General features: G+C 36.4%; 1 protein-coding gene across 1 annotated transcript in view; it reads right to left on the bottom strand.

Annotated features, from left to right (window-relative positions):
• Positions 1–25,528, bottom strand: part of ACLY (ATP citrate lyase) — a 62,445-nt gene that overhangs the window by 6,046 nt on the left and 30,871 nt on the right. Inside the window, exons 8-24 of the mRNA XM_015832227.1 lie at positions 23,710–23,828; positions 22,767–22,903; positions 21,744–21,805; positions 19,736–19,853; positions 18,860–19,014; positions 18,406–18,496; positions 16,759–16,788; positions 12,497–12,638; positions 10,460–10,628; positions 8,283–8,387; positions 7,220–7,416; positions 7,056–7,137; positions 5,942–6,052; positions 5,126–5,253; positions 3,656–3,749; positions 2,552–2,706; positions 852–1,002 (exon numbers count right to left, since the gene is read on the bottom strand). Of these exons, the coding sequence (XP_015687713.1) occupies positions 852–1,002; positions 2,552–2,706; positions 3,656–3,749; positions 5,126–5,253; positions 5,942–6,052; positions 7,056–7,137; positions 7,220–7,416; positions 8,283–8,387; positions 10,460–10,628; positions 12,497–12,638; positions 16,759–16,788; positions 18,406–18,496; positions 18,860–19,014; positions 19,736–19,853; positions 21,744–21,805; positions 22,767–22,903; positions 23,710–23,828 (2,046 nt within the window). The remainder of the gene's footprint in view (positions 1–851; positions 1,003–2,551; positions 2,707–3,655; positions 3,750–5,125; positions 5,254–5,941; positions 6,053–7,055; positions 7,138–7,219; positions 7,417–8,282; positions 8,388–10,459; positions 10,629–12,496; positions 12,639–16,758; positions 16,789–18,405; positions 18,497–18,859; positions 19,015–19,735; positions 19,854–21,743; positions 21,806–22,766; positions 22,904–23,709; positions 23,829–25,528) is intronic.

Genomic DNA, 25,528 nt, shown 5'->3' with positions numbered 1-25,528 from the left:
CTGGCTGCCAGCAGTACAGCAGTTTCAGTCTCACTGGCTCAAGGTTGACTCACCCTTCCATCCTTCCGAGGTCGAGGTCAGTAAAATGAGGACCCAGATTGTTGGGAGCAATATGCTGACTCTGTAAAACGGCTTAGAGAGGGCTGTGAAGTGGTACATAAGTCTAAGTGCTATTGCTATTGCTTATGGAATTCAGTCACAAGTTTGCCATTCTTAGCAATAGTTAAGAACAGGATCCATGTGAAGAAATATAATTTCTCGAGCAAAACCAAACTTATCCTGGCAATTTCCAAAAAAATGACAAAGACCAGTTTAATAAATGGGCTTCAAATATATGCACTTATTTGCTTTTTGATATGATTGTCTTTTTTGATGTGTCACTATAAGAGGAAATGTTATAATAAATCACTTTTAATATTCTATGCCCATACCCACTAGGCAACCAATAAGCTTGGAAATTCCAACTGCAGTTTCTATTTTATCATCTCTGGTAGGACTATGTTCTTAGCTAACTAGTTATTTCTATCTGCTGAATTCACTTATTCTCCTAAGCAAGCTGAAAGTGTCCTCATTTTACATGTAATAACCAGCAGAAACCCAATATTTCAAAAAATGTGTTATATAGCTTTCTCTTAAAATATATAATTCTTTGTTATCAGCTTTGTCAACACAGCTCCAGAAGCATCGGATAAATGCTAGGACTGAAGTGATCTCCAGTCAAGGAGCCTCTTCATCAGTCATCCTTCAAAACTGGCATATGTTATGAACTATAAGTGAAGAAGTAAGAGCCCTGGCTATGTCCTTCAAATGGTATAATGCTCTAATTTCATCCACCTCTGGGCAATGCTTACAATTGTGAGTAGGCCTGATGTGAGACTGGAGACAAGGTCCTTTCCAGCTCTTGCACAGACAATAGTATTATGGGCTCCTGACACTGCTGGACCATGATCAGCTGTCACCATCAGACACATCTCTATAAACTGGCAGGCATATTTAGGCAACCTGAAGAGACAAAGATTTTATAATGTTCCCTTTCAAACAATTGTTAGTTAGTTAGTGTCAAAATATTATTACAAAGACAATTGGTGAACTGTGGCATCATTTTTTAAAAAACAGCATCTACTAGAAATTCAAAGCTTAAGGCAGCCTTCTCCAATTTAATGTCTTCCAGTTGGATTGTTACTGCAAGACCTAGACTTCCCAACCAGCATCTACAGAAAGCCAACTGGGAGCAGGTAACTTAAGAAAGCATTGGTAGTTTCCATATTAGAAGCTGTTCTTCAAGAAATAGCATACTGTGCATCTTAAAAACTATTCAGGAATAGCATAGGCTATTTACTAAAGGAAAGGTTTTTAAAAATGGGTCAGGAATATCTTACTTGAGCCATTGATCCCATTGACAGAGTAGCTCTCACAACTACTCACAATCTTTTCTGCTTCTGTTAAATCACATTTTGTCTTTTCTAAACTTTCCTAAATTACAGCATATTCGAAGCAAGAGGCTCAGGACACTACCAAGAATACCTACCAGTCGATACAGTGCATACATTTTGATGAAACACTTTCATAAATCAATATTGGAAAAACAGGGAAAGAGGAAAAATGATCCATTTAATCCTAAACATTATAATGTAATTGCGCTACAATATATTAACAATACAGTTAATGTGAGATTTATGTTGTTTTTCTTTTTTCTGAATAACATTTTCAAATATTAAAATATGCTGTGTAAAAAGGCTTACATATGTCATGATCTAAACCAGAATTTTTTGGAAGTTTTCCAGTTTCAAAGAATTCTTGCCTCCCTCATCCACTATATGCAGGGAAATGTTCCTGCGTTCTGCAGATATTGCTGAAAAGCATCTTTAAGTGGACATTTACATAGTGCAATACATCATTAGAGCTTCCAACATATGGAGCATCACCAAAACTTTGCAGAATTTGAGACCAGACCTTAACATATACCTTTTCTTATACTTGTATACTATACAGAGAAGGGATAGCAGAGGGCACCACTCAGAAATCCATCATTATCAATATTGTCATAATCATAATCATATATTGCAGTAACCTCTGGAAGATAAACAGGTTGCCTGCATCTCTAAGCTATATCAGTACTTCTCTTCCATCCATTTTATCCTTTATATCTTTCATACATATTTATATGACTATCCTGTTTTTATTCAGTTGTTTCCATTTTTGTCATCTTGTCCTGACATCCATGGTCAAAAGGGCAACTTTCAGGAATGAATGAGAAGTCAGCAATTCAACCCTCAACTGTTTAAGGAATTTGCTAATATAAGTATCATTTATTTGTCCCATATTTATTCTAGAAAAGCCTAGACAGTATCTCTCAGACCTGCCTCAGGAATTTAGCTGTCAATCCTCAACAGTTTAGGTGAATATTTCAATGGGAAGTTTATTCCAATTATTTAAAATCTTTGTTTCACAATCAGAATCAGCCCCACCCTGAAAACACCCAAACCTCTCAAAAAAGAAAAGTGAGATAATATTGTGAAGTTTTCCCCAAACCACCAGAAAAACAATTTACCTTCTCTGGAACCACAACAGACCCAAGACACCACCAATTCCCATATCTTCCTTGAAGACTTCGGTAATTGGCATGCCTGCATAGATCAGTTCCTGACCTCGCTCATCACAGATGCTGGTCATGAAAGAAGCTGGTTTCCGGATTAAACCAAGCTCCTAAAAATAGGGGGAAAATTAGAAATTAATCCCAAACATGGCAGCCCTCACTTAATTTTCAGAGAGCTGGTAGACTCGTATCAGTTCAGATTCATATCAGGCTTACACAGGTAAATATTCTTCCATAAAAATAATTTATTCTAGTGAAATCTAGTCCCAAATATTTTAGTAGTTGAGGTTAAGAAACATATGATGTCCACCTCTCTGATCATCACAATTCCTAGGATCCAAAGTCAAATGATACTGAGACAGCTACCTCTTTTTGCCTAGAGACAGGGCCAGCCCTGTTTCCAGGGAACATGTAGGATATATTAGACCAGTCCTTTGGATTAATCTTATAGATAAAAGAAATGCTTTTCCATGGAACAGTGTTGACTTACTGATGCCCCTACCTATGGTACTTAATGGTAAAATTCGAAGTCAACTTTACTATGACAATGAAAGCAAAAGCTTTAATTATATTATTAATTATATGTTTTCTCTCTCGCTCACACACACAAACACACTCCATGCTCCACTTGAATGATTTATTTGCAAGAAAATAGTGGACAGAACTAAGCTGATCATCCAATTATAATCAAATATATTAATAAACACTTTTACAAGCTGTCATCTACATCAGGGCTCTCCAACCTGTAAGCGACGGCCCACTTCTGGGCTGTGGCCTATTTACAAGCGGGCCACATGAGTGGTAGGCTGGTGCGTGCGTGCACACAGCCAACTCATATGAGCAGTGGGCACCAATGCCAGCATTCACAGCTCCACTTGTGCAAGAGGTGGCCGCTGACTGAAGCTGTGTGCATGCACGCACCTGCCCTCACACAAAACAATCCCCAACCTGGAAAGGTTGGGGAACGCTGAGCTACATAGCATGTTTTAAGAATTTCAAGCTCATTCAGCCATTCACCTCCCATGGGTATCTCTTCTAGACTATTAAGAGTAAACCTACCCTTGCCCATGAGTAATCCATTGGCACAGTTGGAGGAGGAACTTCCTGTGCTGGCTCAATTACTCCCTTAGAAACCAGATCCTCATATACTGACCTATTGAAAGGAAAGAAAACAATTTTAATTTGTTACAGATTGACCCAGTGATTAGATACTGGGCTTGTATTATATCTACTTTGAAGATCATCTCCTTATACTCACAGATAGTGATCACTAGAACTCCATAAAGCCAATAATCAATTAAGGCTCAATCTGCTATTCTCCTATGTATTTATATTTTCCAACAATTACAGCCCAATATTCCCAAGTTCCACAAATCTCCAAATAAAAAGAGACTTTGCAACTGCTTGGCAGAATTTAATTTCTAACTCAATTAAAATCTATCTTTAGAATAGTATATACAATCCATTTTCATTTTTTTAAGCTCCATATTCAAGAAATATGGATACCATATTATGGCATACTTGTATAAGATTTCATCTGGCTTTTTCTTTTTGAGGAGAAGGAATTTCTGTATTTTTAAACCTTTTAAGTCCTTGTGTATATACTTTTTACTTACATTTACAAGTAAAAAAACAATACATTCCAGGTTTTTTTTGTAGCTCAGAAACTTTAAGATGTGTAAACTTGCATGCTAGCTAGGAAATTCTGTTAGTTGAAGTCCACACATCTTAAAATTGCTGAAAATACCATTTTATGTGGTATTCAATTTCCTTTTCTTTAGTATGTACACTTGATAAATTGTTCAATAAAATATCTTTGACTATATACACCAAATTTAAGTTCCACTAGAACAAAATCAGTTGCATGCTACCACTTATCCTTCAGTGTAACTTAATTAAAGAGATCAGGTTGTGGAAATAGCTATAGGAAGGATAAAGCAAAGGATCTATGAAACAATCTAAAAGTTGTATTAAATCAAGGGACTTTGATAATTTTATGCTGCTAGCAAAGTCTTGCAAATTTTGACTGACGAAGGCAGAAAGTGTGTTAGTGCTTCAAATGAAAGTAGGGGATGCATTGTAAAACCTAGTACTCCATTAGTGTAATTCATCTATTTTACTAAGCAATGTTTTTTTTTAAAACCAGGATTTATTTTGAATGGTTTCACCCAAAATCTTATTCCAAGCATAAAGTTGTATAACTTCATGCAATTTGTATTGTTACTACATGAGAGATTTCTATTTACCTTGCTTTGCCCGTTGATAAAGAATATTCCAGAATTTGCAATAGACAAAACAATTCTTATGGTGATTATAACATGTAGCCTGATTCACGTATCTGTTTGCTGATGTTTGCTCAGACACAATAATAGTAAAGAATGCCATTTATAATTCTGAGAGCAATCCACCATGTAATCCATCAAAGGATGAGTGACTCTATTCTGAAGACCCTGAGTAAACCTATAATACTATTTCTCAGACTTTTCAGGAAGCCCAAAAGATATTGATTATTGACATAATGTCACTTACTGGATTACATCGCCCAGCTCATCAAAGCTTTGGGGTACAAACACACCCACTTCTTTTAGTGCTTTATTCTTGGCTACAGCAGTTTCAGATGCCTGATTGGCACATGCTCCAGCATGGCCAAATTGTACCTGTTATCAAAAAAGACATATAAAACATAAAATACTAAACAGAATAATGATAAAAATAATGTATAATAAAACAAAGTAAATCTAGCTATAAATAATAAAAACAATGCAGCCTACAATCAGAATAAGACTTAAAGCATATAGAATAATAACTGAAAACACTAAAATTACATCTAAAATGCATGATGGAATAATCTTTATTTGGTAGCAAAAAAACCATAATGAGCGTCTATGTGGCACAAAATGAGCGTCTATGGGGAAGGAATTCCACATATGGGATAACCCTCTCCCCTTTGAAAAAAAGTTCTTGTGGACATTTGTCTTATCTCATTTGGCAGAAACACCTGGCCTCAGATGAAAATCTTATTGATCAGGTGGACCTATAATTACAGTATGCAAAATTATTAACTCATACATGTTTTATACATTTTTAAAGAATTAAAGCAGTACGCATTGAATATGGACGATGATAGTGTAGAAGATACAAAGACTGGTTGATTATCAAAGGGGCAGAGAGATGGTTCTTAGATCTTTCACAGGTTGTGGAATAACATCAAGTCTCATTTTATTAAAAAATAGCAAGTGATCATTAGCAACAAAACTAGTGAAGACTTGGATGGCCTTCATCTTTAATTAAGATAGACTGATTCTGCCAATGATTCAATGATTTCCTCTTTACTATATATATTACCTCCGAAGAGAACATAGTAGCACATGTTCCAATGCACCAGCACACAACAGGTTTAGTGATCCGACCTTCTTTAACACCCTTACAGATTTTGTACTCTTCTGTTCCTCCAATCTAAAAAATTGAAACAAAATTGGAGCCAAATATATTAATGCAGTACATATATGCTGTTCTTTAAAATAAGGCACAATACTGATTTCACCAAACCAGCCTTAAGTTTAATTTAATTCTATTAAACAAGAGCATTAGATGAACAGAAGTGTTAACATAAGTCTCCTGCTTACATGGAGTGAAATATGAATCTGAGTAAATCAAGATCAAGATATTTTTAAGACTTTATGCTGATGTTAAATTAAGTCAGGTGGCAGGTAAAATAAGAATATATTTATATCAAATTTAAGGTAATACTGTGATGGAGAGCTGCTAGACATAAAAAATCAAAGCTCTGTTTCAACTGTAGCACAAGTTGGATGTAGAATCATTCAACAATGTCGTACTATTAGGTAAAATTGGTAAGCTTATTCTAGATGACTCATTTGTTTCCACAGCATATATAAGGATAGAAAATAAGTTGCCCTCCCGATGCTGCTGACTACCCTTCCCAGGAAGCCTAGCCAACGTGGCTAGTAGTAAGAGAGAGAGGCTTTCCAATCCTTGGCTTTATGACACTGGTTGCAGAAGACAACAATGCTGTGTATTTTTGTTCTCATCTACTCTTGCTTTTTCGAAAAATGTTCTATGAAGTCAATGAAAATATCCCATTTCATAAATGTATATGTGTGTATGTATAATTGTATAATTTTTATTAAAACAAGGTAAAAGAATAATATAAAAAAAAGAATAAGAAATTAAAGAAAAAACAAAAAGTGCAAGAAAAGAAAAAAATTAAAGAAAAATAGAAAAAATACAAAGTAGTAATTTCTGATATTCTTCACAGCAGTTATAAGTACAAATATATTTAAGATTTTTTCGTAAAGTTACAATATATTACTATCTATAATCTATTTGTCTAATCATCCCCCAAAAAATCACAAGTTCATTTTTACACAAAGAGTCCATTACAGGAAAAGATCCAATTTCCAAATTATGCTCAAGTTAGAAATTAAAAGATACTTACTTCTCCTAGCACTACAATCATCTTCACCCCTGGAGTATCCTGGTAACGTAGTACGTGATCCATGAAGGTAGAACCAGGATATCTGGGCAGAAGGGAACATTTTTTTAAAAGTATTTTAAAAGACAAAAATAGGCAAAATAAACATTTGTAACTACTCCTCTTACCTATCTCCACCAATGGCTACACCTTCAAAGACTCCATCTGTGGTCCTGGAGATAATGTTGTTGAGCTCATTGGACATCCCTCCTGAGCGGGAGACGTAAGCTACGCTACCAGGGCGGTACAGCTTGGATGCCAGAATGTTATCCAGCATTCCTCCTGTGTTTCCAATCTTAAAGCAGCCGGGTTTAATTCCACCAACCTATAAACAGAAATAAAGAGCTGAAATATCAAGATCTCTTAATTCAAACAATTAATGTTTAAGTCAGGTCCAGCTCAGGACAGCTCATGTAGACCGTCTCTCATTCCCCCCCCATTATCTAGTTTTCCCAGCTCATTTCCTGCCTAAACTGGGGCTAGAATTGATTGCCTCCTAATTTCTACCTAGTGCTTTATCCATTACACCAAATTGGCTCTCATCTTTACCTATAGTCCATTACATTTTACATGAAGCAAAATGAAAAAAACCAGGCATTCTTTGCCCATAATTTTTAAGGTTGTTATAATCAAACACCCCTCCCCCAATACTAAGATTTGGACATTTCATCATAGAATGGAACACTTTACATTTATCAAAATTTAGACAATATTTTAAAAATGTTTCCCTGCCTTGATGAATCTAAGAGATAATGAAGCAATAATGAGGCAGATCTTTACTCTGGGATTGTCAATACATGCAGAAGCTTTGGGCCACAGAGATGATAACACCTTATATTAAATATGACCTGTAGCACAATATGAAGTTTTGTGCTGAAATCTTGGCAAAAATACATAAAACCAGATGCCTAGGGTCTAGTTTTCAGCTCAGCCATACCAAGAGAAGGAAGAGATTGGAAATTTCCCATGGATTCTGAAGGTTAAATACTCTGAAGTGCTGATTAATCAGTGATTCACTATCCCCAGGAAGATGCATTTATACAAATTAATCAAGGTTTTCTGACACTTTTCCTCTTTAGAGCTCTACAGGTTCTAAACTGTAACCTGCTGGCACAATTGGAATACATTTAGTGTGCAGCAAGATGTTCTCAGTCTGTAAAAAAAGCCAAAAGAAAATAAAACTAATCTCACCGTTGCTGGTCCAATAATTGTGACTCCTTTCCCATCTGCCATTTTGATCAACCTGCGAGTCAGGGCCTCAGGAATCCCTTCTGCAATGATGGCCACTGTACGGATCTGAAGCCCAAGAGGAAAGTAGCACCAATATTGATTTCTGAGAGGTTTTTTTTTCTATTGCTCATGAGAAATGGAGATTCAGGAAATGATTCTAGTAATATATTTTTCTCGACTTTGATTTTAAGATTGGGACACAATGGCAAGGAATGAAAATTCATGATTCAGCCAAAATGGTTTTTTAAATCATGCACACTGTGGAAACTGGGGATGGAAGAGGATAAGTTTATAGGTTCTTCTTAAACACCATGTATATATTCCAGATGTATTCCAACAAAGATGATTAGGGGACTGGAGGCTAAAACATATAAGGAACGGTTGCTGGAATTGGGTATGTCTAGTCTAATGAAGAGAAGGACGAGGGGGGGGGACATGATAGCAGTGTTCCAATATCTCAGGGGCTGCCACAAAGAAGAGGGAGTCAAGCTATTCTCCAAAGCGCCTGAAGGCAGGACAAGAAGCAACGGGTGGAAACTAACCAAGGAGAGAAGCAACCTAGAACTAAGGAGAAATTTTCTGACAGTTAGAACAATTAACCAGTGGAACAACCTGCCTCCAGAAGCGGTGAATGCTCCAACACTGGAAGTTTTTAAGAAGAGACTGATCAGCCATTTGTCTGAAATGGTGTAGGGTTTTCTGCCTGAGCAGGGGGTTGGACTAGATGACCTCCAAGGTCCCTTCCAACTACTACTACTACTACTACTTCTTCTTCTTCTTATTATTATTATTACCATGTGAATTTTGAGTAGGTGATTTGATAATTAACAACTCTCATTTAGCATCCTTCTTTCTTTCTTTCTTTCTTTTTTTCTTTCTTTCTTTCCTTCCTTCCTTCCTTCCTTCCCTCCTGCATCTCAATGAAGGGGATAATATTTGTAGCTCAGGGTTGAAATGAGCTTGCTTGTTTTTTTGCAGCACTGATGATGCTACCTAGTTAGGGTAATGAAACGTCTGCACGAAAATAAGCAAGTTCAGAGAGCACCAAGGACCTCTGATATGTATGTATGTTATGTATATATCAGATCTCCATTCCCATCTTCTTTGGTTAAGCTTAATGATAACTCAAAGTTATGTCTAAACACAGTTTGATTTCAGGCTTTCTAATTTGCAGCCTAACTATGGCTAAATGGTCTTATGATTATTATACCTTGATTAATCTTCACCAATAAACAATGGCAGGTAATGTATGACAAAAACATGGGTCTACAACTCTTTTTTTTCTTCAAATAAATATTTCCTTCAAAAAAAGTTTGAACAATTTTAGTGCTCCAGTTGCAAAATCAGCACCAGTTTTTAAGAGGCTCCAGATACCCTGATTTCATACTGTTTTCTGTGATGTCTCAGTCAGACCACTTCTGTATATTTCATGCTAAAAACATGCTTCTGGTTTTTTCAATAGAAGTGCTGATTTTCTCAAATTAAACAGGATTTCACTACCACATTCTCTGTTCCTTTAACATAGAAGCATACGTACAGCTCCATGGAAACACTGGCAAATAACTTACATGGCTGCTTGAAAAAAACTTCAAATTTTTACTAATTTTAGACTGTCATAAATTGTACTAAAACTTGATGTTTTTGCTTTGTTATTAAAATACAGAAGAACGTTTCTAGACTTGAAACTTTTATTTGCCACTATTTAATACAGTTTTAGTACTTAAATAGCTAATTTGTTGTAATACTATTTCTAGTACATTTTTTAAAAGCAACCAGTACTTAACACACAGTATTTTAGTAATTCTTCCAGTATTATGTAAGATAGACTAAATGTTATATCTAAACTTATTTGAAATTGCGAATCCAAAGTGTTTTATTACCCTATTTACTCCTGAACAGCATGAAGAGAGCAAAAGGCTTCAGGTAAATATGTTATAGAGACATACATATATCCTATCCAACCAATGAAGAACTTAGGGCCCAGAGGGTTGCCCACTCATAGTTTAATTTAAGGATGGGCAGCACAACACACTGCCTCATCATCTTAGCAAAAATCATCTCTGATATAATAAAGAGGTGTTTATAACTAAATAACTCATGAGGATTACTTTCATAGAAATCCTTGCCCATTCACATACCTGAGGATAATTCATAGTCTCTATGGTGCTATCATATGCTGAACGGAGAGAGGCAAAGTTGATCAGCACATCCACTTCTGGGTGTTTCTTCATGGCGTCGGCCATATTCTTGAATACAGGAATGAGTATCTCTTTGTGACCCCAGTAAAATTTTTGTCTGTGGTCACCTCTGTCCAAAATAATAAATATATGCCAATATTAATATCTTGGCTAGAGACATACACAGTGCCTCATTTATTAGTACAGCCATGGGGCTATACTGCAGTACATTAACCTAAATCAACAACTGCCTCACTTTTGGTGGAGCAACAGATAGATGGAAATTTCTCTTCAACCCTGCTTTAAGCCTACTCATTGAAAACAGTTTATCTCCCAGAACTGTTATCTAAATTAGGCAACAATTATTTTTTTCAGTATTTATTCTGAATATTAATTGGATGACAGTATAACATCATAGAATACTGATAATTAATAATAATCAGATGGCTTACATCAAGAATTATAGCAACCAGGGAGGTGCCAGAAATTTAATGTAATTGTTTTGCAAATCTTTTTCGTTTATAGATAGTATTGATAATTGATGCTGCTGGTGACTTTAATTCACTCTTGGATCCAGTAATTTCTCTTCAACCCTGCTTTAAGCCTACTCATTGAAAACAGTTTATCTCCCAGAACTGTTATCTAAATTAGGCAACAATTATTTTTTTCAGTATTTATTCTGAATATTAATTGGATGACAGTATAACATCATAGTATACTGATAATTAATAATAATCAGATGGCTTACATCAAGAATTATAGCAACCAGGGAGGTGCCAGAAATTTAATGTAATTGTTTTGCAAATCTTTTTCGTTTATAGATAGTATTGATAATTGATGCTGCTGGTGACTTTAATTCACTCTTGGATCCAGTAATGGATCAGAGTAATTAAAACTGTTTTGAAAATTTGAGACAGTCTCTATATAAACATATAGGAATTTAAATAGTTGGCATATGAAAATTTATATTAAATTTATGATTAATCTAGTGAAAAAGAGTTGTTGGTTCAATCACAATTGTAACTGTAACGGTAATAATAGTAGCTTTGGGGGAGAAAATTCTAATTAAAGTACTGCACTTAAGAAAGCTGTTACAGAAGCTAAATGAACCACCCATTCTTAACAACATTTTTTTAATTACATAGTGATATTTGGATAATATGCAAGAAATTCCAAACGAAGAATTAGATTATCCTTCATTATAACATTTTAAGGTTTTAATGAGGCCAGACGAGTTGTAATTATAAATCTGTTAATCCAATAAAAAAGTTGTTTTTTATATTTACTGGATTCTCCAATGAGTATATGTAAAATAATGAATACTATCCTTTCTAGGTTGGAAGGATAGTATACATTTGAAGATATTTTTGTACACGTTTTGTTGCGCCCCTTGGTAGTTCCTGTCTGGTTAGACTTTTTTACAATGGTGGTCTGAGTTCTTGGAAGGAAAATGCAGTTTATAGATGTTAATGTGTGCTTAAATTATAGCTCCCAAATCTGGAACTTCTCTATTTTGAGGAGCTTTGTATGTATAATGCTTGGACTGTTTCTAAAAGGGTAATTATGTTTAGACACGTGAACACCAGATTTGAAGAGGAGTTTAGTTACATTTGTCAACTCTTAGCTTTTGAATGGTTTCTTATTGATGAAAAGATACAATATGTTTCTGTGTGGTCAAGAGTCAATTTTTTATTTAAAAATTGAGGTGCGGTTATAATTACTACTCTTGTATCATAAATGATATTTTGATTCCCCCCCCCTTTTCTTCTATTTTTATTTTCATGTCACAGTCTTGTGTATATTTTATGACAGTTTGCATAATCTAATTTATATATATATATATATATAATTGCTTTTGAAAGTTTTGTATTATTTTATCTTTTATTTTCATCTGTAGCATTTAAGAAAATTAGTAGCATTATTATTTAAAAAAAGAATGGAATCTTATATGAGCAGAAAGAAGCAAGGTAGCCTGAGAGGAGCATGTGATGAACCTACGTGAATGGATAAACCATGGCAGCCACTGAAGGCTCATCTCTTGAGCAGACATAATCAAAATCCAGCATGCCTTGCACAGCCCGAGTCTGCATTCCCCACACAATTGCCTTTGTGTGACAACTGAACAAAGTTGTAGCTTTGCCTGCAAACAGAAAAAGAATAGATGATTATAAGGTGGCAGTATATGGCCAAAAATAAGACTGGTCAGTCACTTCTCTCTGCATTAAAGGGAATGAGCCAGCATACCAGCCATTCGTATGAAGCAAAGCACTTGAAATGAAGCAGCCACATAGCTTTTTGTTTCATATCATTTACAAACCTATAGGTAAATTTATCATTCTTGGCACTATAACAGGGCTTAAATAATAAGAGATGTTGGGATGAGCGAATAGAAGAGGCAGCTGTTCATGCAAACAAGAGCATATCTATATACTATTAAAACTCTCCTTGTGTTTAGTTGTTTACCTCAAGTTAGCCCAAAGGATTGTAGTACACATCATAATTGTTCACTGTTAACTTAAATAATTGTGTAAAAAATCCAGGACCTATTGTTCCTGTGGAATTGAAATTTCCATGATGTTCAGCCAGTTTTATTTGCAAAGTTGTGACCATTGCAGCCTCCCTGTAGTCATATGGCCATGATTTCTGATATTTTCTGTCAGCTACCCACAAATAAAGCCCTGCATTAGATGAAGAGTACCAGTGGTATTTTGGCACCTGGCAGATGGTACGCGACCCTCCTAGACAAGTGTAGCAGGGGAGGGGAATGAGCTGAAGTGACACAAGCCTGAGGGAGAGGGAAAAAAGTGAGGGGGAGAAGGGAAAAAGAAAAGGCATGACTTCCGACTTCCTCTGTTGCAGTAAAAGGAAGCATTAACATCGAACTTCAACTTTTTACTTTTCCACAATATTATAAACTGGCTATTTCTATAACAACAAATGAATCTAATCAGTAAAACCCAAAATCCTCCCCCATTTTTTTTAGTCATCAAGTTTTTGACACCTTGCTAAGCACTGGTGGTACTCAAATATTGTCATGCCCTAAATCTGTGAAAAGGTTGCAAAGTCCTGATTTAACGTATACCATAAAATAGCAATAGCACTTAGACTTATATATCGCTTCATAGTGCTTTACAGCACTCTCTAAGGCTGAGTGGTTTACAGAGTCAGCATATTGTCCTCAACAATCTGGGTCCTCATTTTACCAACCTCTGAATGCTGAGTCAACCTTGAGCCCTTCAGGATCGAATTCCAGACAATGGGCAGAATTAGTCTGCAATACTGCATTCTAACCACTGTACCACCAAAGATAATGAATTACTTTCCAAAGGTTGATATTTTCCAAACTCTAAAGTATTCCACCAGTTTATCATCAGAAAACTAAGCTTCAAAAGTCCATATCAGACAGTTTCTATAAATCAAAGCACCTTTCTAGGAAGTGATAAATGAACAGAGCTGATGTTTTTAGTGTGCAATGTGTAAGTAAACTATCAAATACCTGAGACAGTGGCATAAGGGAATTGTTCACTATTGAAGAATGCTCCCCTACCAAACCACAACCAAATGTACCCACACTAGTGTCATCTGCTTAGTAGCATTACAAAAAGGGCTTGAACAACATTCACATACACAGAATAGCACAAAACTTTTAGAACTACACAATCCAATACAAACACTCAAATAGGGTGGAACTGAAATGGGTATTTGATTATTTATCATAGATAAAAATCTTAAAACTACTAGGAGAAGCTCTTTCCATCCCAATAATCTCCAGAAAATTAGTTTTTAATTTCCATCAATCCAGACAATGCCCATATGATTGCCTGAATTTTACAAGAAAAGGCTAAAAAAGAAAGTATGGATTTTTCTGGTATATCCAGTTACATGCTTGATACTATCCTCATCAGGATTGCCTGTTGAGTAGAAATAATCCTCTTTTACTGCCTAGGGTTTCTATGCACAAAGTGCCAACAGATTGATACACTTGAAATTAATCAAGTATCTAAATTGTAAGACAAGGAATGCAGAATCTGGGGGTGGAATTAAAAAAAGGATCAGCCTATAATTCCTATGTAGCTACATGCAAGCTAAATCCAATCTCACTTGAATTTCACTACCTTTATCTAACTTCAACCATTAATTAAGAAGATTCCTGTGCATAGGCATGATTAGCAATAAATCAGTTTTACTAGACTTTCACATGATCTTTCCATGTCTGACATGAACCATTCCACTGCTTCATAAAGCTGGTCTAGGCTTTGCTATTGTGAATCTCAAGAAGGGAGGAGCAGAAATCTATATTCATACTGTGTGTGTACTTTCCATTGAGAAACCTATGGTATTCTTTTGGTGTACCTTTGGGATGGACTAGTTTGGCATATCTGGTTTAGTTATCTTCCAGATACGAGGACTTCAACTCTAAATACTCTCCAGCCAGTAATTCCATTGCTAAGAATTCTAGCGATTGGTCCACACAACTAGATAATTCCTTGTTTAGTGTGTAAACCACTTAAGACATGCTGGACTATTACCAACTTTGTTGCTATAATTTATAGGCCATTCAGCTCCCAACTTTGGCTGCCCTATAATTAAAAGGTAAAAGAAAAAAGGCAACAAAAGAGAAAAGTTTGGGACTGAGGCTATTCTCCTGCTCATGGGAGAATGGGAGTGAATAGGGATGTAGCTCAATATCTGTATGTCTGTCTGCCCATCTGTCTGTATTTAAGAGTACTGAGAGTCAAAAGGCAGAGTGGAAGTAATAATTCTATGGTTTTTTTCATTTTTCTTTTTTTCTATTTTATTTCATTTCCTTTACATTTATTGTATTGGAATTTTTAAATAAAATTATTTTAAAAGGGCAGGTTTAAAATACCAATTGAGAATATTTGTAGCTCAGAGTTGAAATGAGGGATCCTTGGTACTCTCTGAGCTTGCTTGTTTTCTTGCAGACGTTTCATTACCCTAACTAGGTAACATCATCAGTGCTAGTAAGGAGTGCTGTTTGTTGTCTGTTTATATTCTGGGGTCTTGCCTGTCTGGGTAGGTGGGGGCGGTCTTAGGGATTATTTGGTTGGGCTGTTTACTAATGGATATTTCTTGATTGGAGTATTGCTTACTTGACTGTTAGTCTGAAGATGACCTTGGAGTTAATCTATGCTGATCTGAGTGTTGATTATTGGTGGGGAGGTGCTGGAGTCTTTTTCTCTTTTGGGCTGGTTGTCTCTTTTGCATAATCGATAGATGTTGTTAATGTCTATGTATCTATTGATGGCTGATTTATCAGGCTTCTAGAAATTCCCTGGCATTTTTGGATTTAGCCTGGTCTAGGATTGTCACATTTCCCCAATTGAAACTATGGTTAAATCTGTCTATATGCTGTGAAATTAAAGAATTTTTGTCATGCCTTTTGACTGCCAGTTGGTGTTCATGGATGTGTTCTGCCAGTCTTCTGCCTGTTTGTCCTACATAGTGGTTGTTGCAGTTCTTACATTGTATGTTGTTGATGACTCCTGTTTTTTCTTCTGGGGTTGCTGGGTCTTTGGGTTTACTTAGGATGTTTTGAAGGGCTTTAGTCGGCTTATGTGTATGCTGATTCCATGTGGTTGTAGTAGTCTATCTGCAGTTTCTGAGATATTCTTGATGTATGGCAATGTAATTCTTTTTAGGCTTTGTGTTGGTTGTGCTGTATTGGGTTGAGTGGTCAGGGACATTTTGATGAAGTTGTGTGGGTATCCATTTTGTTGGAATGTGTTGTATAGATGCTCCATTTTCTTTTTCTGATGTTCTGGGTTGCTGCAGTGAGTTTGGGTTCATTTAAATAATAATACCGGTAGGTTTAAAATAATAGGAGGCATTGCAGGAGTAGTCTTTCTGACAGAACTAGCCAATTGGCAGGTAGAAAAGGCCCCCACTAAAATTAAGAGATCCCACTGTGAAAAAGTGTCACTCTGGAAGCAGAAGAGAGATTCAGTAAGATTTAGTAGCAATTGGTGTTAAGAAGCTGTGTTAGGTCCTTCATAAATTTAAACATAAAAATGGGAAATGGGGGAGGGGGGAAAGTGCCTTGAAAAGCCCTATTCCTAGGGAAAAAAGAGGATAGAAATTAACCAAGGCTTACTGCAGAAGTTTGCAAGGAGAATGTAAACAGCAGAAATAATACAAGCTAACCAAAAACCCAAACACACAGGAAACCCATTAAATAGAACTGCAGAAGCAGCTGATAGCAAGGCTGGACACGCTAAGGTAGTGGTTGGTAGTCCTACCTTGAACAGGTCTTGGAGATGGGGTTGTATCTGTTAAAGAGAGAATCAGTTTTGCAAGAAATTCGACAATTGTTCCTGGGCTTTGGCTCACATTATGTTTAGGGAGAGTTTGAGCAGATTTATTTTGGAGTTAGTGTGGTGACTTTCAAACAATGCATTTCCCAAACTTACAGCTCTCTGGAATCTCGCTGGAGGAAGGGGAAGGGAAAAGGTTATTCAATGGAAACACTGATTATGTACTATAATGACTCAAAAGGGGAAGCTTGTTTCATTATGACTTTAAAACAAAAACAAAAACCAACCACCACTGGCACTTATTTTGTAATACCACCTCAAAGGGTCAGTAATAGAGACCCATAGGAAGATTAAGAGAGAACCATTCCTTCCAAAAGCACAGGATCAGCATTGAGGACCTACTAGAATAGCCATGGAAATGGTAAATCCTGCCTGAACCTACATATCCTGATACATGCAATAGCAGTTGTTATGAATGCAGCTCTACACAGGTAGTCCTCGATTTACAACAGTTCATTTAGTGACTGTTCAAAGTTACAATGACACTGAAAAAAGTGGCATGACTATTTTTCACACTTATAACTGCTGCAGCATCCCCGTGGTCATGTGATCAAAATTCAGATGCTTGGAAACTGGTTCATATTTATGACGGTTGCCAATGTCCCCAGAGGTCATGTGATCAAATTTTGCAACCTTCTGACAAGCAGAGTCAATGGGGAAGCCAGGTTCACTTAACAACTGTTACCAATTTAACAATTGCAATGATTCACTTAACAACAGTGGCAAGAAAAGTCGTTAAATGGGGCAAAATTCACTCAACAAATGTTTCACTTAGCAACATAAATTTTGGGCTCAATTGTGGTCATAAGTAGAGGACTACCTATACAATGCTTATGCATACTTGTATGATGTGCTTCTAGGCAAGTGGGGAGACATGGAGGAATTTAGAGACCTTTCATTCGCACCCACCCCAAATTCACTGTTTTCAAAACCATAATCTTATGTCTCACTGCTATAGTTAGACTATAAGGCAAATGAAGAACATTTGCAGAACAAACAAAAAAGCCCAACCCAAATTATTAGCAAAATGCAGAGATCTCATAGCAGACGGGTAGAATTCCTTGATAGACAAAATATTCCTTGAAAATAGTACATTTTTGTCTTTCCAAGGATATGCACATTTTAGGATGCTAGTTTTCCTGCAATTCTTTCCACAAAAAATAAGTTAATGAAGAACAAAGGAATTTACAGGTGCAAGGATTTTCATAGCATCACAAACCCTTCAAAGCATTTTCTCAATTGTCAATTTTTAAAAAAACATTTTTAAATTTCTTCTTTATTATTACTTTTATTTTTAAAGCCTACACATTTTGCTGCCATATACTAATATTTTATAATTGGAAACTGTAGATTCCTTTATATGTTAGGATATTCCCTAATGCTAATCTATTTGGCCTCCTCTTCATATCTCTCATTAGCTGCCCAAAATCCACATGAAGGGCTTGATGAGCGCCAGAGAGAACATTAGGAACCGAGGCCAAAAATGTTCTGGGAATAAACCCAAAAGGAATGCAGAGGAATGGCAAGGTGTCCCTGCAACAGCGCTCAGAGTGAAAAAGGCCATGAGCTTACCAGAAGATACTGTGTGCTTGGCTTTCTTAGCTGGAGCCAATTCATCAGATTTGCCTTCAGAAAATGATGCAGTTCTGCTTGGTGCTGGGGTCTGAAGAGGAGTAAAAAACAAACAAACAGGATTAGCAGAGATGGATGCTGTAAGGATGGGTTGGTTGGTATTCTACAAAACAGGTAAAAGTTCTGGAGAGCAATTTAAAAAGTTTAGGAAGAAAGATCACAACACTGTCTCTTGCACATTTTGACATTCTATTTGATCTACTGAGCTTCTGCAAACAATGGGAATGCAACACCTCACTGCATATAGAGCACCAACGTTCCTAAAGGTCATAATGTCCTCCCATTATTTAAACTGAACTCTTATTTCCTAGAATCCAGGCACAGACTGAATAAGACTGCAAGCAGGAAGGTAGGCCTCTTCACATCAGCACAGGAGGCCAAAGAAGACACTTACTGAGGAGCTGCCACTGGCATTAAGAAGGAAGTTTGCAGTGTGGGCAGCAGTAGGTGGCTGGTTTGGAATGGGCCGGTGCCCCAGTGCCATACCAACAATGGCAGTCATGTGAGTCTCCGTACCAAAGACATGGATGGGAATGCCAGTAGTTTTTCCTAAGTGCAAAGAAAACAGAAGTGGATTAGCCTATGTTAAGGTTTATCCTGGAAAGTTAGTGAGGAAAAAGTACAAATGTACAAAATAACCAGTAAATTCTGCTGGTTAATGAAGTTGCAAGGATGAAAGTGGCAATTTAAACAGACTTAGCAATTAAAAGCTTCAGTAACCCAGATGGCAGTAATGGAAGTGCCTTCCAAGCCATTTTTTACATATAGTCCGCTTGCTTAGTTAAATATATTCAGTGTTTGCGCATTACTTTCAAAACTGTCCAAGGTTCCTTGAGTGATTTGGTCAGATCGGTCTCCCTGCAGTCTGCCTAATCAACATGGCTGAAATTCAGATTCAAATCCAGGCGCATGCAAAACCTTCAGTTCACTGAAGCATGAATAAAAGGGAGCCAACCAGTTAATGCCCTGGCAACAACTGATTTTTAAATACTGGTAGTCCTATTTCTGAACTGAGCAAATACTGGAGGAGCTGCTAGCTTAGTCACACAAGAACCAACAGGAATAACATTATTATTGTTCTTTCCACTCCAGTCTGAAAGAGATTTTGCAATGCTCTAGTCATTTGGGAAAGAAAGTTAAGAGCTGTTATTCCTCATTTTGGCTTACATATGAGAAAGAGGCATAAATTTTTATTTCAGCTATTAACTCAGCCTTTCTGGAGGGGAATGGGGGTCCACTATAAATTCAAATAATCACTGGGCATCCTTACCTACTTCCCCCATGACACGCAAGCCTTCCTGGTAATTGGGGCCACCTCTCCTCACGAAAATCCTGACTTCATGCTCCTTGAGAGGGCCTTGATAATCTCTAATGGCCCTAACAATACCCTGTAAAAATTTTGTTTTTAAAAAAATCATACATATAGATACTCTAACATCAAAAAACAACTCAGCAATTTCACAGAGCAATATTTGGTAGGGAATTATAGCATTTGCTGTTTTGTTGTCTGGGATTGAAAGAACCAGAGCACCACATTAGAAAAGTTAATTTCCAAACAAATCATTTTCGTATTTCCTTAATTACATATTTTAATTGATAATGCAGAGAAGTTAATGCCTGCATATTTATTATTACCTAAAGCAACACTGATGCCTAAAATGCCAGATAGTGGATACAAATTCAAGCCTCTCATCTTAACATTGTGCTTTTAACTTTAGCTTGGTCATTTTTTGCTATGGGGTAATGAGAATTTCTTGAAGTCTCAAACAAACACAGCCTGAATCAAATGCAAGAATGCTGTGAATAAGGGAATAAGGCTTTCTGAAGAATAACGCTTGTCAAAGACTTAATTTAGTGAATTTGCTGAAATCTATATTTGGATCAGGAAGTTATGCTTTGAGCAGCTATATAGTTGGCTTTCAAAAATCTAAATTGGGTTTTCTCCCTAACTTTGCAAAATTAAAAAAAAATAATATCAGATGTGAACAAATTAGCAAGAGAGATTTATTTATAGTTGGTAAATCACAGGTGTTCAATATATTGAAACATTGCTTTGAAGTTGGACAATGCCTTGGACTTGAAGATATAGACAAGCATTTTACATCAATATTTTTAGATTTAGATTATATATTTTTTATCCTGCCTTTATTAGTTTTATAAGTAAATCAAGAGGGAACATACCTAGGTACTCCTTTCTTCTCCAATTTTCCTTACAACAGCAACCCTGAGAAGTGGGTTGCTCTGAGACAATGACTAATTCAAAGTCATGCAGCTGGCTTTCAAGCTTAAGGCAGGACTCGAACTCACAGTCTCCTGGTTTCTAGTCTGGTGCCTTAACCACTAATAGACCAAACTAGGTCTTGTTTTTATTCTTCTTCTCCTTCTCCTCCAATTAACATCATGAATTGCACTTTATAGCAATCTCATTTGACTATGAAAGAATAAGGAACTCACTGGAATTTGTTAGAAATAAACCTAACAAATGGACATTGTATTAAGGAAAAACTGGTATTGCTTTCTGTTAAAACATTTCTATTTTGATTTGATCTGATATTATACTATTACTTTCTCCCTATTACTTTTCTCCCTTGATTGACTTTGTTATATATCAATGCTAATCCTGATATGTAATTTGCCAGTTATGTTAGCTCTACTGGTCTATTGTTACATAATTCTTTCAATTTTAATTCTTTATTTTTAATTCTTAATTCTATTATCTTCCAGTTAAAAGGTATGGTCTGGTCTAGAACAACTCATTTGTTTTGTGCCGAGAAAATGTATTTGAACTGAACATATTTATGACTTATTTACCAAAGGGAGAATGTAGAACTAAGGAAGTCAATTAAACAGCATAAGTGCAAAGAAATTTGTAAAGTTTGATTCATTTATAATTACGATATACGTCTTTATTTTGTTATGACTTGTCACCAGTTTGCTCATTATTATAATAGAATTTAAACTGCACTTTGCTTTTCGGCTCTATATAGGTTCAACTATCACTTCCTATGCATTCATGGGGGCAACCCAGGATAAAGAAGATAAAAGAACCAAACAACAAAAGTGAAGTTATGGATATCAATATTAGGTACTACACTGAATGTCAAATAGCATGGTTCCATTTCTTGTGTTTTGGCCCAAAAACTGTCCAAGTTCCCCAAAATTAGACTTGCTTCTGTCTTCAGTTCAGGGTTGAAAGAAACTCCAAAGGTGAATGCATCTTCCCAAACCATACATCCAAATGGCCATTAACAGGCTCTATGTCAGCATCTTTTTTTTACCTTAAAAGTGGCAGCTACATTGGTAAAATTAGCAATGCTTCCTCCAATGATTAGAATTTTGCCTTACAAAGAGAAGGAAAAAGAAAAAGTTTAAAACAAGAGAGAAGATTTGGCAAGAATATATAGATGGAATATATAATCAGGTCTATAGCCATTTAGCAGTAAGCAACTGCACTCAGAAATGTAGTAATAACTCATTTTAAGCAATTATCAATAGAGGTTATCAATTATCAAAACAGCTTAAAGAAGTCACAAGGAATTTATAACCCAGCTTCAAAGTTCTGATAGTTGGGCCCCTCTGAGGTCATGTGACCAAACTTTGGGGGCTTGGCAACACAGCATGACTCTTTTACAACAGCTTTGCCGAAAACTGGCACTTACTTCCAGTTTTTGGCAAAACCGTCCGCATGGTGAACTATTGGTTTGCTTAACCATTGTGGCATTTGTTTAATGACTGTACTGTCTGTTTAACAACCACCACAAAAAAGATTGTAAAATCAGGTCAGTCGTGTCATCAATTCATTTTTCAACTGTTACGACATAAGATCGTGTTGGACAGGCTGCATTATGGTCGTATGTCGAGGACTACCTGAATTTATATCTTTCCCAAATCAATTCTAAATCCCTGAAGATATTGAGAGAGAAATGGATTATCTCAGGCTTTGCATCAAGAGAACTTGGCAAAGGAAAGCAGCTTTCACATCCCATTCCACTGATTTCTTTCTAACATGTCTTCCATTTCTACATATGTGCTAGCCTCCCTTCTTTTTTCTCTCCTGTTTTTATACTTCCCCTTGGCTCTCATTACATCCAGCCTGCTATTCCCTTTAATCTATTTCTTGGTCCTCCCATGGTTATCCTGCACTTGCACATCCATGTCACTTCAGAGCATCGGAAAGCAGCATGGGGCTTGGAGGAATTGTGGCTCCAGCATTCATTCTAATAACAGAGCAGATCTCTCGCCAAAGGACATGCAGAATTAAAGGAACAAAGGGTGCCTGCATCTTCCAATTTGACCTTTACCTTCCTGGTGTTTTTCTCGTGTCATGAGGGAGAGGATGGTCTTGGCATAATCATAGGTCTGCTGCTCACTAGGAGCTCCAGAATATTCACCGTAGTTGGCTAATTCATTCACCCCACCAAGGTCACAAATGGTGTCACTAAATGGAATGCACGTGGGTTGTTAAAAGGCATAAACTGCATAAGCCCTCATGAAAATTAAGGCAACTACTAAACTACCTGCAGAAACAAGAGCATCAGCTAACTCAAGCAATTCTTAAGAGTTAAGAGTACAGCAATATTGATGTTTTGTTAAATATTGATTCAGCCAATCTTTCTAACAGATCTAGAGATACTTTCCCCCACATACTGTAGAATGTCTGTTAGGGAAAACCATGGCAGAAATGCACTTTACTTCCTAAGTATCAGACCATGAAAAACATTGATGTCTGCTCACTGAGCTCTAGAAACTAAGCTTTTGAAAAGACTCATTATGCACCTTTGCTAAAAATAAGCTTTTAAAAGCAATAGAAAGAGAACAATTATCCTGATGCTGTCTGGACCAAATGTCCAAATACAAATGTCCTAACTTTTCTCTTTCCCCCACCCCATAGTAAAAAGCTATTAGCAATCACACATTTATCCAAGTTCCAGCTAACCATTTCTTAGGTATCAACAGTACTTAAATATTTAAAATAATGTGCTACACAGCAAGCTGCACACATATTCCCAAAGCTGTGAACCCAGCATTTCTTCCTGACAATGATTAACAGGATGAAAGCAAATGGTGACACTTAAACCCTGGCTGATGGATTCAGGAAGAATTATGTATTCAACAATATGTAACCCTGCTGAGGTTTTGGCACACAAAAGGGTAGCAAACAGCTTACTGCCACAGCTATTGGACTGAATCACAATCTACACTAACGTATGTGGCAGCCAGATCACTTCCACCAAAACCTGGTACCTGTATACCACAGAGGCACCGCCTCCAGCCACCATGGTCCAGATTCTGCCACTGGGGTTCAAGATGGTCAACTTTAAGCTGGCTCCACTCTTGGCATCGAGGTCAGCAATATAGGCTTCCTGCAGACATATCGTTTGAATATCATTTGAATCAAAATGTTCAAGGAGCAGAATTACATTTAAAGTTCTTCTTGTAACAAGACTAAACAAGAGATCAAAATCATCTTTGTAAAGATACAGGAGACTAATTTAGCGAATCTTCAACTCTTAATGCCAATTCAATTGCCAAGATTCTGTAGGAAAAGCCAAGACTCTGAAATCTAGTGGTATAGTAGCAGATTTTTTTAAATTTTTTTTTGCAAAAATAAAGAATTAAAATAAATGTAGTAATTCTCAGCAAAGCCATCAGGATTCATTTTGCTCCTATAAACTCCCTGTCCACAAAAAGAGGTCTGAAAATGTTGTCACCAGTCATTCCTGCAATTTCAACCATTCTATTTTTTTAAAAAAAGTTTGGTCCAAAAAGGTTGGCCATTCTTATTTAACATATACGTGCAAATGCTCAATGATCAACTTCCTCCGGCCTCATGATCCTGTACTAGATTAAGTGGGGGGTTCAATCAGTTGCAAGGGAACAAACAGGAAGCATTGATTGGTTAACTATGCGATAAACCGTCTTGCACTGCTTTTACCACATTTAAGATGGATTATGCAGAACGACTGAGTGAATCCCTCCAGCACCATTCCATTAATATATGCCCCAGGGATGGGACTGGCTCTTCTCTTCAAATATATAGCTCTGTCTGTCTTCAGCCCTCTCCCTGGACACTTACATATATGAACAGAGAAACAGATATTAGAAATCACTGAGGCCATAATTCTAATTTTTGCACTATTGTGATAGGTCCTAAAACAAACCTTGTCACCATGATGATTTTATATAGAAGGAAGGTTTAGAAATTTAGAAAATAAAGGGATTTCAAAACCATCTTGAAGCTTCTAATACAGACATATTAATAAAGTAGATAAAGGGAACCAGATAACTTGTGATCCAAATGCTATCACAACTATCCTTGCCAAATAGTGGACAAAGAATAAAAAATACCGACAACAGAATCTAATGAGTTGTTGTGGATAAAAAACTATAACAAATGGAGGGGCTCACAGATAGATATATGTTCTCAGAGCAAATAAAAAAAAGAAATGGATTAAATACATTTTTGATTATGCATAAACAGCTAACTAAATAAAACAATTAATTTTAATTTAGACATATGTTGAAAGCTTTCCTGGGAAAATGTGATTTGGAATGGCAGAACAGACATTTGAATGATTAAGTGAACATCCCAGATGGTATTATGAGAATGTTGATTTCAGCTAGTATGGGGGTTATTTTCATCAAAATTCTAAAATAGTGCAAAGTCTGAGACTTCATTAGTGTCTGGCAAGATGATGATTCAATGAGGCCAGAATTAAAGCTCATTCATTAAAAGGTTGAACAGAAGGCACTTGCGCTGTTATACACAAGCTGGGAAGAATTTGAATTTATTTTGAATTTGAATTTATTATATTTATACCCCGCCCTTCTCCCGGAGGACTCAGGGCGGCTTACAGCCAGTTTAAAAACAATTTGATACAAATACAAAATACAAAATTTAAGAGAATAATTAAAAATAAATATTTAAATAGGCCGCTTCTACTAAAATTTAGTTAAAACCAATTTAAAATACCCCTAGGCCAGTCCTGCCCGCTGAAACAACCAAGTCTTGAGGGCGCGGCGGAAGGAGGGGAGATCCGGAATCACCCGGATCTCTGGGGGC

The sequence above is a fragment of the Protobothrops mucrosquamatus genome, unplaced genomic scaffold, assembly GCF_001527695.2.
Source record: "Protobothrops mucrosquamatus isolate PMUCROS unplaced genomic scaffold, P.Mucros_1.0 scaffold1, whole genome shotgun sequence".
In the NCBI taxonomy this organism is placed as follows: Eukaryota; Metazoa; Chordata; class Lepidosauria; order Squamata; family Viperidae; genus Protobothrops; species Protobothrops mucrosquamatus.
Note: the sequence above shows the minus strand (reverse complement) of the source record. Positions and strands in the feature narration are given on the sequence as shown.